General features: G+C 38.9%; 1 protein-coding gene across 1 annotated transcript in view; it reads right to left on the reverse strand.

Annotated features, from left to right (window-relative positions):
- Positions 1–13,376, reverse strand: part of ppargc1b (peroxisome proliferator-activated receptor gamma, coactivator 1 beta) — a 134,369-nt gene that overhangs the window by 22,632 nt on the left and 98,361 nt on the right. Inside the window, exon 3 of the mRNA XM_074673839.1 lies at positions 8,267–8,467. Within this exon, the coding sequence (XP_074529940.1) occupies positions 8,267–8,467 (201 nt within the window). The remainder of the gene's footprint in view (positions 1–8,266; positions 8,468–13,376) is intronic.

Genomic DNA, 13,376 nt, shown 5'->3' on the forward strand with positions numbered 1-13,376 from the left:
AAGGAAACTATAAACCGAAATTCAAACAAAGCAAGGAAAGACAAATTGAGGGTTAGGATGAGGACATGGTACAGACTAGGGCTGCACGATTATCGCAATCGCAATCGCAATGTCAGCACATGCAATTCAGTTTTTTCTCCATGATAACCAAGCAAGCCTGTAGACTCATCATGACACAACTTTTTTTATCAAATCGCAAGCACAATCGCAATCGCAATATTGTCCACCTAATCGCAAATCGCACCTTTTCCCCAAATCGTGCAGCTCTAGTACAGACACACACAAGAGGAATGTTAGAAGATCTGAAAGCTAACGGAAATGGAAGAGTGAAAATAAATGAATAGATGAATAAAGAAGAAAATGTTAAAGCATCGTTTTAGATGAACCTTTTGAAGTCCAGATACTGGACCCTGGGCTTTGGTGTTTCCCAATACTGATCTGATCTGATACCATCATTATATTAGCATTCTTTATTCCTTACTGTGAGGATGAGACTGATTTGGCTACTTTAGGCTTTATTAACCAAAATGGAAAAACAAAAATCTAACGAAAAGAAACGTTTACATTGACTATTTGATTAACTTATTGTATTGTACATGTGCAATCTGTGAGCAAATCTCCAATATTTACCTATTTCAAATCTTGTCTTATGAGTCTTAATCTATGATGTAAATAAATATAAATAAGTAATAGTCCCCTGTCACCTGACATCGATGTACTGTTTTGTTGTTATTGACTGAAGTCGTTGCCTCTTGGTATTTTGACATTCAGAGTTCTCAGTTTTGTTTAAAAAGAGAAATTGTGACATGTTTCTGTGCTTAAAGTTGACATTTTGTTGTAAAACCTAACTGCTAGCATATTGGTGCAATTTACCGTACATGTTAGCATCAAGCTAGGACTGTTTTGTATGTTGTTTTTGGTACTTTAGGAGATGTATAACATGTTGAATGTCCTGTGAGAGATTGATGTACATTTCTTTGTGTAGACAAAATCCTGAATCAGAGGTTTTCTATTTTGACAATCGGCTACCTATCGGCTAAGCTAGGAGCGAATAGTGAACGTGAGGTCCAGCCGCTCTGACATAATGTGAAGAATCAATAAAGCAATCGTTAAGCATAAAGGTTAATGATTTCTATGGGTTGAAACATTTCTTGTTGATTCTGAACAGGAAGCAGTTATCAATACCCATCCCTTCAAATTTCTGAATCCTTGAGCCTTATCTTCTCTGACAAGCTCAGGATGAGGAGCCCTGAAGACATCATAACAGACACCTTGGCCCAGAGCAACCAACTTTGGCCTCAAGCCAAAAACATTTGGTCTGGAGTTAAGCTGTTCTCTTTACCACAAGTGTTGCTGGACTTTATTGTTTTCAAGCCTTTAATCAGAGAGAAGACAGATAGAGCGGGAAATAAGATGGGAACAGGGAATGACATGCAGGTTGGATATGAACCAGGCCACCAACTCAAGGCGCAACCTACACCTCCAGGCCATATCAGCACCTCATGATGCTAAAATCTTCACATATTTAGACTTCTTATTCTTATCCATGCACCATGGGAGCAGGTGAAGTCAAAATCAAGCTCAACTTTGAGATTTCACAGCTGAAAACTGGCTTCTATGGTGTCAACATTTCTGTGCTTTGAAAGCCAATCTTTTGTCAAAAAAACTAAAGATTGATTTCAAATCAAACAAGGAGAAATTATCAAGTTAAATTACAGTACTAGGTTTTCAATCCCATATATTATCAGGCTATTTAAAACATCAGTTTCTAAGTAACATCAATTCAGAAACAAACCTATTTTGATTTGTTAGAACTGATTAACTTGAAGTTAAAATCTGTTTTGACTTTGAAAAATGAACAAATCTACAGTCTGAATATCATGAGCAGAAGAAACCCTCCCAGTACCACTCCTCACCAGTAGAGGGCAGCGCCACACTCAGGCCTGAACTCATGAGTGACAACAGTGGAGTGACAGCAGCAGTCAGGTGACCGTTAACTCCTCAATGGATAGAAACAGAGCCAAGGCAGATACACACACACACACACACTCACATCTGGCAGCTTCAGTCGAGTAAACAGAATAATGAAATTACTGCAGGCTTTTCTCTGAGTGTGGACGTGAATGTCAGGTCGCTATTTTTACCCCTGGTGTGGAAACAGATTGAGGATGCAGGACGGTGGGGCTTACAGGCTTCAAACACAGCCTCTCTTGGTAAATCCTGAGAATTAAACACAAATGTATCTTTTTGCTTCAGAAAAAGCTCCTCACTGTTTTCTAACTCCTAACTTGAGAATCACAGTTGTGTTAAAAGCAGCAGAGACAGAAACAGAGGAGGAGGATGCAGTGAAGCCTCGGAGCAGCTGCAGGAGTGACAGTAGTTGTAGTATATGGCAGTGTGACAGAAACGGGACCTGTGTGTGTGTGAGGAAACTTTGGGAAAGTGTGTTATCTTGCCAGCTGTCAGAGGACTGAAGTAACAACCTGTTGACTGAGTGCAGATTGTCTGGAGATAAAACAACTTTTTCAGCTCTGCTGTTAAAGCAGTGGAGGAGAAACACGCTGAGCTGCTTCAGGGTGAATCATGAGACGTTCCTGCAGCAGTAAAAGACGACTTAACAAGGAAATGGTTTAGGATCTGGGAGTTTTAAAGCTGATCTCTTATATTTCATGTGGAAAAATGTTGTAATTTAAATAAATTCAGTCCTAAACTTTGACACCAGCTCCTCTGTATCTGCTCCCCCAGTTTTTATCTGCCTCTTCTCCTTTTTATCTTAAAATCCTTGAAAAAAAAGATCCATCTTCTCTTTTTGAATTTATTTTTACATGAATTTGGTGCAATTTGAACCAGTGAGTGACAAAAGAGGAGGCAGTAAAATCAAGATACTGAAAGTGAAGCTGCAGTTCTTCAGACCTACATCCTTTATTGGAGCAAACTGAGGCGTGAAATTCGACAGAAAAGGACACTTTTCCTCTAAAATAATATATGTTCAACCATTTCCCATATATATTTTTTTAGTATTTTAGACTTAATTCATGTTAAAGTATTATACTTTGAGAGAAAAAAAGCCTTGAAAACTGTTAAACCATAAAGCACACATGACTTACGGCCAATATATTCTACTTTTTTGGCTCTACACTGAAAAAGTATTTAGTACCACTATGCATACGCTCCAAAATCTGGGATTAATTTTCCTCCTCTGTTTTTATGAAAGCTGAGACTCTCTTGCTGTAAATTTTCAGAGTATAACAGGACGTCTACTTCTTTCTCTTATCAGAGGGAAAATAGCCGGAGGACGGGACATTCCTTCCAAAGTGGTGGAAATGATGATGGTCGTAATGACCTCAAAGAATAAAGCATGGCTCGGCAGTAGCAGAGTCCACGTCCTTTAACAGGCGGGTACAACATGCTGACATGGCAACAGCAAACAGGACACAGAACTGGTTCTGTTGCTGCTCAACGCCATGCAGGTATTGTTTAACTCAAAACAACCAGCTCGTGATACGGTGGGGTCAGAGCGCCAGATGCCATCATCCTTGTTGTTGTGTTGCTAAACACCGCGGCCTCACACATGACTGCTCGGCCCCCCTTTCACCTTGAAAACTCCTTGGTTATCAGTCAACTCTTGTCAAAATAAGAATGGGGGTAAGCTGGTTAATCAGTTACGCCTGCTGGTTCTTCAGTTTCCACCTTCGGATCACGGGGAAGGACGCTGAAGGTCAGATGAGGACGGTTGATCCTGAAGAGTTACTGTTTCAGCACTCGTAGATCAGACTCCCACAATGCACAGCGCTAATGCTGTTTGTCAATGTGGGTGGCAGGTTTCGGTGAATTACCGCCATCTACTGGAATGAGTCAGCATTACAGCTACAATACAACAACACTAACGTTAGACGGTCTGAGATAGAAGTGAAGTGATGTGAAAGAAACACAAGTAGGTCTTGTCACTTCTAGTCTCAAAGACGTGATTACTTCAATAAATTCATAAGGCCGTACAAACCACTAATTCACTTTTTTAAACCAAACGTGAATTATATAGAAGTGTTTTTTCATCAGCTGTAAAAAAAAAAAAAATCCCTAGCAGATTTATTTTCAGTAAACGGTATAACTTAAGATTAGAAATCAAGTATGATGATTCTGTGCGATATGATTAACAAAATACCTAAAAGGCCGAGATCTGCTCATAGCTTGTTTTGTGTATTTATAATAAAAGCAAAAAAAAAAACAGCATCTGTAGGTCGGCTTCTGAAACCGGAAACCAGAGCAGTATACTACAAAACCGACCCAACAGAACAGTCACACTACAAGCAAAAGCACACATGTAGTATGGAGTAGGTGGTTTTGAAAACAGCCACAGTTTCAGTACTCATAGATCAGACTCTCTGTAGACCACGGCGGCCATATTTGGGTCATTCACTAAGATGCAGAGGGATAACATTTAATATTTTGCTGGTTTAGTCTTACTTCTGGAGGACCCAGCTCTCATATCACAGACTCTTGGTACCAGACGAGTGTTTGGTTGGAGTTACAAACCCTAAAATCACAAGCCCCTAATTACTGGTGATCACCAGCCAGTAAGACATTTGCTCAGCTGGCAGCCTCTCTGAAGAGGGATGGGTACCAAGTTAGGTACTTTTATAGGTACTGACCAAATTCTGTTCAAAGTAACGGGTACCGATTCATGCAAAATCAAAAGGTACCATGTTTAGGTACCTAAATGCATATTTGTGACTGCTTTCCATGCTGGACATGAACACAGCACAACACAGCAGGAAAAATAAATATGTTGAGTTGAAAATAAAATGAGATTCTGTTATTAAACAAACTGACATTTTTTAGCACATTAACACAAAAAAGTACCGAAAATCAGTGCCGTTGAGTACTGATACTGATTGCCAGGTACCGGGAATTGGTACCGTATCCCTTTAAATCTGAAAGGTACCCATCCTTATCTCCGAATATCTTATATCTGGCTAAACATTAAAGCAACACAGATTTCTAACCTAAACCTTTAAAGTTTGATTATCTGGGAGAAAAGTTGAGGGTTGTTGTGAGACTTGTTTTGCAGACTCTGCAGCCTGACATGCTTTAACGTGAGTCAATTCAGGGTCGCCTCAAAAAATTACTCACTTCATCAGCTGCAGTTTGAATATCAAGTCTGATGTTTTGCATAAAGCGTGCACCAAGAGTGGAGACAAAAACATGCAACTGTTCCAAATCAGGGGCAGGTAAGTCCAAAGTTTCAGGGATCAACTACAACTCATCAAATACTGGAGCAGATCTGGACTTGATTAAAAGATGTCCCCAACACTGGAGCCAAACTTTGAGATAATGCACTCTCCCTTCTTCTTTCTGCTTCCCTAGACTTCCAAGTATTGCTTAATGTTCACTGTAAAGCTTAACCATCCTCCTCTAACGCCGGTGACAGGCCTCTTTTATGGGGTGTGATTTCAAAAAGGAAGGCAGTGCAGCTCGGTGAATATTTACGCTGTAGGTATTCAACCATCAGGCAGCCATGAGTCACGGCCTCTAAACAATGGTATCTTTGTCGACCCTGTTAAATCAGAGCGCACCAGAAAACCCTGTGAGCTGCCCTTTTTGCTGTGAAATGTAAGTCAAATTAAGGAAGCTGGCTGAATTTAACTCGACAAGAGCAATAAGGCCGCATTACAGCCGTAATCATAAGTCGTTTATTACACTGAAATAGCTTCCTGCTTCAATTAAGCCTCAGCACTGGGCGCAGGCCGCGCTCTCCCAACAGCAGAGTCGACCCCGGAGGAATCCAGGACACAATATTCACTGTAAATGAATACAGCAATTTGTTGTTCCTGCATGATTAGATAGAGTTTTATGGGGGGACGTAGTTCAGGTGCAGACAGCGGCTGATAACACACAGAGGGGAGAGTGAGGAGAGAAAAACAAGGAGAGTTCCTGGAAGTCTGCTTCAGGGAAAGATTGAGGGGCCTATAGAAAAGAGAGAAAGAGACGGAGGCATCCAGCAGCTCTGTGTGAAAGAGCCGGAGGGAGGGCACGGGGTTCACAACAAGCAAACACATACAGGGAGCACGTGCTGCCAAGAGCACACAAACATGTAAGTTACTTCACTTTTTGGAGTTTTCTAGACCTGATCCTAAAACCTGGAACTGATCCAGGCTGGAAGAAGAGTTTTAAAGTCCAAAGTTTGCATCGTGGGCTGTATACCAGTTTCATCACCGTCACCGGTACCGTTATTACCGCGGTAAAGCATCGTTACACATAATTTAGTCCAAGTAGTGGTTAATCTATGTGCGAGATTTATTTCTCCGGACGTGAGAAGACACTTTTCGGCCACAGCCTTTCTGAAAATACACTTTTAAGGCCAGTAGCACAGAGTCAGTGACGTGACGAAGTAAACATTTACACCGTGCAGAAAGCGAAACAGCTGTTTTGGACACAGGCTGTGCATCACTTTAGGTAAGAGTCCATGGTCAAACCTCAAAACCTAAAATGTGATTCAACCATTTTTTATCAAAAGTAGTGGCATCAAAGTAAACATTTTGAAGCAAACTGAAACCAAAGTTTGGGGGCTATAAGCCGCTACATTTTTCACACACTTTGAATCCTGCGGCTTCAACAATAGTGCACCCAAGTCACGATTTTTACGGTCTAACTAGCTTCATACCCTTGTACCATTAAAACCAATAAATGTCTAGATTATTTCATTATCAAAAAAATACGTGCCAACGAAAAATGTGAGTTTTGACGGAGTTGAGGCATAAATAGCCAGCCTGCTCCGGGGTGTGTCCGGACGGAGTGTCCGCTGTCATGTCAGCAGGTGTTTCTGCTGATAGGAAAGGGACAACACGCGCTGTGCTAGTTTGCTAAAAGTTTGTTTTCACTTTTTTATCCACATGTAGCTACAAAATCACTTTGATAGACTCTTGTTCTGGGGATGAAGCCTGAGCGCCGTCCAGCACCACATCATGTTGTTCTGCTGGGACAGGTTGTTGTTTTTACTCCTTGTGAGTGATGATGATAAATATCTTAAAACAGCATTAAATGATTCAGGAATCCTACCTTGGATTGATAAAGCTGTAGATCGAGAAACTGCCTCCAAAGTTTTTGGTTTTTTGTTCGTGGTTCAGGTTCTGAGTCTGAACTGTCGCCCTCTGTTCTTCAGGCAAAATCACTGCCAACGATCTGTCAGTATCTCTGTGTTTGTCTGTTTGTTGCCCAAAAAACACGATAGCGATGGAAAAACACACGTCAGTGGAATGTTATGTTTCACGCCACAGCCGTCTGTATTACAGCAGCAGTGTTTAGAAAAATAAAAGTGCTTCATTAGACAACCTTACAGGCTTCAGAAAACACACAGAACATAAATTTAGGAAAACTCATAGAACGAAAAACTAGTAATTTTAACAAATTTATTGGATTCAAAATGTTAATTAATTGCTCACCTTTTTTAAAAAAATACAAAAAGTTTTTTTGTCTATAAATATTCTTCATTCCTTGGACTCAGTATGCTCACCTGTATAGAGCACTTCAAGCTTGAAATGATATAAGATTCTCTTCTTAAAGCACTTTATGGGCAAAGGCGTTTTTGTAACCCAGTATTAGTGTTAAAAAACTTCACTTTTTTACATGTTAGAAAAACGTGATATAATACTGTTATCGCAGTATGAAGGAAAAATACTGTGATGTAAATTTTGGGCCATGTCGCCCACCACGAGTATCAGGAAAACAGCAGCACTGAGTGAACCCTGCAAACTTTGATACAGCATGATCTGCGCCTTTAAAGCCACGCACCGTCCCCAAAACATGGTTTCTGTCTTTAACCTTTTCTCCTCAAACACGTGGGTCTCAGAAACACACACACACACACACACACACACTCCTGGATGAAAGGTCGCCCTGTGCCTCAGCACCCCTCTGTTTGCCTGGAGCTGAACGCTGAACATTGCAGGCCAACAAGGGGAACATCAAGGTAAGTGAACGCATCACAGATTAAGATGCTGGGGAGAGCATGGGAAAGGGGTGCAGATGGTGTTTGAAGCAGGTATGAAAGACTTGAGCAGCCCGTGGGTTTTCAGCTGTGAGAGACTTTTGATTCCATGAATAAAGAGTTAAAGGGGTATTTGAGGTGAAGATCGGGTTTTCAAACGGCGGTAAAACGGTGTTCAGGACCCTCAGGGAATCAGGGGCTTAATTAATGCCCTTTCTTTAACAACAGCAAAGAGTCAAGAGACAAACATCCCCATCAGGAGAACATAAAAGGAGCTCTTACAAGAGATGGGTCCTCGGTTTCGGCCCCCAGGGACTGGCTGAATTCCTCGGCGTTTAAAGGAAGATTATCCTCCTCTTCCTCTTGCTGGTCAGGCTCCTCACCCAGGGCGGGGAACACCGAGAGCCCACCCACTTCAGCATCAACCATGCCATCCAAACTGTCGGTTAGAGCGGCGAGCAGAGCCGCGTTCTCCTCTTCTATCTGCGGGGAATCGAACACAGAGAGAAAAGGTGAGCGCTCAGGTGAGAGGAGGAGAGTTTCCAAAGTTTCTGACAAACTCATTTCACCACGAGTCCTGGAAGAGCTCTGATAAAACAACCCTTTCCAAGGTCAAGAATGGACTTTTCATTTTAATTTCCAATTATTTTATGACTTAATGAGTTTTTAGGAAATCCAATCATCCTTTTCCTGCCTTGTCAACTTCTATTTAATAACTTATTTCCTACATTTGCCAGGACTCAACAACACTTCAGATGAGGGCTGTTGCTCTCAGCAGTGGGTCCATGTTGGATGAGATTGAATTCAAAGCTTTCATTTCGTTTTTTTACTTATTAAATGCTCTCAGACCTTTTCAAAGTTGTGTTAAATGAGTGACTGAGTATAAATAGATCTAAAAGCTTGGAAATGATTATTTTCTGCACAGAGAAAAAGTTTCTTCATTTCTTGAACCTTTTGATCTAGAGCAGGGGTGGCAACCTTTACTTTCATAGGAGCCATTTTTCCTCAGCTCACCTGGATTAAAGTCATTCAGGAGCCAAAAAAACTACCTTATCTTCATAATAAAGACACAAAAAAGGATAAGATTTGAAACATAGTAAAAATCTAGAAATTAATTATATTAACCAGAATTTTTTTGTTTATGAAATTGTACATTTGACGTATTATTCTTTTATTTTTAACAATAAATAAATAAATAAATAAATAAATTAATAAATTCATAACAAACTAAAAATTATAATATAAATTTCATAAATTTACAAAATTGAAAACATTCCAATTCCATTTTTTTTAATAATTCCAAAATTTTGAATTTTCAAAAATGTTGGAATTTAAAATTTGCCAAAAATTCGTAATTTGCAAAATGTGTTACATTTTTAAAAAAGTATAAAATTTGCACAATTTTTAAGAACTATGAATTTTTTTTTAATTTGGAAACATATGCAGAAATAAAAAAAATGAAATTTGCAAAAATTTCAAAAATTTGCGAAATCTTTAGAAAATTTTGATTTTTTTACTAAATTAAAAAAAAAGTCAAAAAATTGAAATAAATAAATTTAAATCAAAAACAAAATCTTTAAAAAAATTGGATTTTTTTCTTAATTTGAAAAATAACAGACAATTGAAATTCAAAAATAAAAAAAAAGCAAAATTCTTAAAAATATTTGAATTAAATGTTAATTCAGTGTCTTTAATTATCAATACCCCCAGTAAAGAAAAATAATATTTTTTTTATTTCAATGTGATCTTTTTAAAGCTACAAGGAGCCACTGCAAAGGAGTCATAGAGCCGCAGGTTGAAGTCCCTTGATCTAGAGTATATTCTTACTTCCTTTTTAACTTCAATCAGAAAAGTGCAACTCTGACCTTTGACCTCAGAGATCATTACACAGGTTTGCACAACACAACATCACTTTAATTGAAGGTAGCGATGAGATGGAACATCTCTCTGCAAACTCAAACCATCATTTCCCAAATTATCACATCCTAAAATAGTTTTAATCTTAAAATAATCAGTGAAAAATAGCATCTATCTGTGATTTCATTCCTAAATATGTCAGTTTTCCATCCTGTTACTCACACAGGGGTTGTTTACTGTGATGGAGCTGCCATCTTGCTGAGAGCAGAGTCTGGTGGGGAGGTGATAGCACGGCTGGCCTACGGGAAGCCACTGAGCTCCATTCATCTGTCTGTTTCTCTTTATCTTCCAGCTCTATCTGTTCCGGCTGCCAAACTATTTATTATTAAACTCATTCTGTGTCTCACAGGCACGCTGCCTCTCCTTTTCTTCACAGGGCTCCTCGATTCAGGATTTTGAACTCTCAGAGATAGTCCAGTGAAACTCCATCTTTTATCAAGAAGGTTTTCTTTCTAGACTGTTTGTGCTCCCAACAATTGGAGTTAAGCTACTTGAGTGTCTGACTGCTGCTACAAAGACGGAAAACAATCACAATGACCCTTCTGAGTTATCATTTGATACACAGATTGCTCTGCATTTTGTCCAAAGAGCTAAGCTTACAGGCGCAGCTGATTGGCCTGATGTTGGTAAGCAACCCCATCACAAAAGATGTTTTTATAAAAAAGAACTACATTAAGTCTTTGAGTTAGTCAGTGCTAAGAAGCAGGTAAAGAGTTTATTCTGTAGCAACCAATAACGGCTTTTAATGAGAGACTGTACAGTTCTCCATCTTTTGATACCAAGAAGCAGATATGATGTTGCCTTGTTTCGTGCAAATCAAACACGCTCACTTGGTTTGCACCAACAGAGAATAAGGCTAAGAGGACATAAAGTCTGGTTGTTCTGTTGTCTTCAAACCAAACACAAATTAAATAAATCTTGGGGGTTTCAGATGGCCTAGCTGTCTAGGTCGCGCCCCATGAGGTTATTCCTTGAACAGGTGGCCCAGGGTTCAAATCCAGCCTATGGCCACCCTGTTTCCTACTTTATCCAATAAGGATGTCCCAAAACAGATTTTTGACTTCCAATCTGAACCCAATTTTTTCATGGTATGTTGAAACTGATACCTACATTTTCAGACCCTTAGAAGTAACGCAACCAGTATTACATATATATCCTTTTTTTTGTTGCTCTCTCAACCAGGTCAAAATTAAGAACTAGATAACAAAAATAAATAAATAAATATATAAATAAACAAATAGATAAATAAATAAATAGATAAATAACATAAAAAATAAATAAATAAATTCCTCAACAGTTCATCTAGGTCATAATAAATCAATCAATAAATGAATGAATAAATGTACAAATAAATAAATAAATAATAAATAAATAAATAAATAAATTTATAAATAACAAAATTTCTGAATAGTTAAATAACAAAAGCCAGAATACAACTCAATTTTACAAAATAAATGAATAAATAAATAGTCAATAGATAAAAAAGAAAACCTTCAAAAGTGCTGGTGCTAAACTTTGTACACAAAAAATACCAAGAAAGTGCAGAGTCCAGGGAGATTTACAGCAGCAGTAAAGCATGACGATGCTAACAACACGTGAAAATTGTATCAGTCCCAATTACGCAATGAAATCCAATGCTGTCTGATCCTCCAAAAAAAAGCCATATAAGGCATTGATTTTAATCAGTGTAATGGATCAGAACATCACTATTATCCAGTGGCCTATCTTCTCTAATTAAAGGCATAAAAAGCCCCCCAAAAAATCCAAAACAAAACTTTAAAATCATTATTGTGCATAAATCACAATTTAGTCAACGCAAAGATACCAAAGATATCACAAACGCCTGCAGAGCACTGCTCAGGAGTGTTTGAACCATACCAGACCTAAAAATGAAACTAAATAAAAGAAAGTTATAAAAAGCAACTAAACAAACTCCTGAAAAGTGCAAATAATTCTGCATTAACCAGGAATCCCTGGACACCAGTGAGTAAGCATGATCACAGAGTAACTGCACGAAATCTGCTGCAAATTTATACTTTCAAACATCACAAAATTAACCTTAATCTCACAGAATAGACGTTTTGAAGCTGCTCACTGGTGCAACAATGCAGCATTTATTCATTTTTTTAATAAAATCCATTTAAAGTCAAATCATAAAGGGCATTTTACTGCATCCATGTATGTAATTATGTTTTGTGATGGAAATTCTCCATTTCTATCCTCCAAAATTAAAAGTGTAAATGCCCCAAAAAATACTACTTTAATTAAAACACCTGTGGAGATTCTGCCACTGAGTGCGTTTTTAAAAAAAATGTTTGCCAGTCCTGCTTTCTTTACACTACTGTACTGCTGCATTTAAAAGCACTCATAGATATTACCTGATTATGCTAGTTTAATCACATGGATACTAATCCGATTTCCTGGATAATAATTTGATTCTGGACTGAATGGAAAAGCAAAAAAGAGCGACACAGCGGCAGGGAGTCCCACAAAGTTAAATCAATGACAGCCAGGAGGCCGAATAATGAATCATCATTTGCATATGTAGCATCATGGTTATTGCCGAAGTAATAATATGTAATTAGCCTAACCTTCTATCTCTTTTCATTTCCCGTCCCCTGTCTCTCCAAGGTTACAGAAGCTGCTGCACACAGAGACGAATCAATCCCACCCGACATGGGATAGATTCCTTTACACTTGTGTAAATAAGTGGCGTATTGACAGACAACAGAGAGACAGTGACACCAGGGGCTTCATCTGTCTGCTTATCACTCTATTCATTACCCTGTGTTTATAAATGGACGCCGTCTAACCGTCTGCGCCGCTGTATTAGCCGGATCAATGAAATATTGACAGAAATGTAATATGCTGAGGGGCTGGAGGGTGCAGCAGAGAGAAATATCTGTTTATCTTAAAAAGAGCTCAAACACGGGAGGAAAGGAAGACGATTGAGTCTAAACAGAGAGAGGAAGGCACAAGTTCAGCAGAGGGAAGATTAATTAAGGAAGATAAAAGTAAGGATTAAAGATAAAACTGATGGATAAGAAAGGATAGATTCTCTTTGATCCATCTCAAAAGATTTCTCCAACGTCAACATCCTTTACCGTTACTTCGACTATCGTCCATACTCCTCACTGTCGTAAAGCAGGAAGACGCTGAGGCGTCAGCTAATGGGAATCGAAATAAGAATAAAAATCCAGGGAGTGTGGACCGAGACAGTCTGTGTTTACCTCACCTGCATTCCCATCATGCCTAGCCTGTCTTCATTTAACCAATCCTCTGTGGTGCATCGCAGCATCAAAGCAATTTCCAGCAGCAGAGATGCATTTCATAGCCAATGATCTGGACTCAAATGCTACTTCATCTCCATGTTGTCGTGTTTTTAGTCTCCAGGCACACTCTGGGACCACCAGACATGGCTGTGGTTGGAAACTTATAGACAATCGATGGTGCAGGCTTACAGATGGAGGAAAAC

The sequence above is a fragment of the Halichoeres trimaculatus genome, unplaced genomic scaffold (assembly GCF_033239565.1).
Source record: "Halichoeres trimaculatus isolate MK-OKI-2021-1 unplaced genomic scaffold, fHalTri1.1 fHalTri1_scaffold_7, whole genome shotgun sequence".
Classification (NCBI taxonomy): Eukaryota; Metazoa; Chordata; class Actinopteri; order Labriformes; family Labridae; genus Halichoeres; species Halichoeres trimaculatus.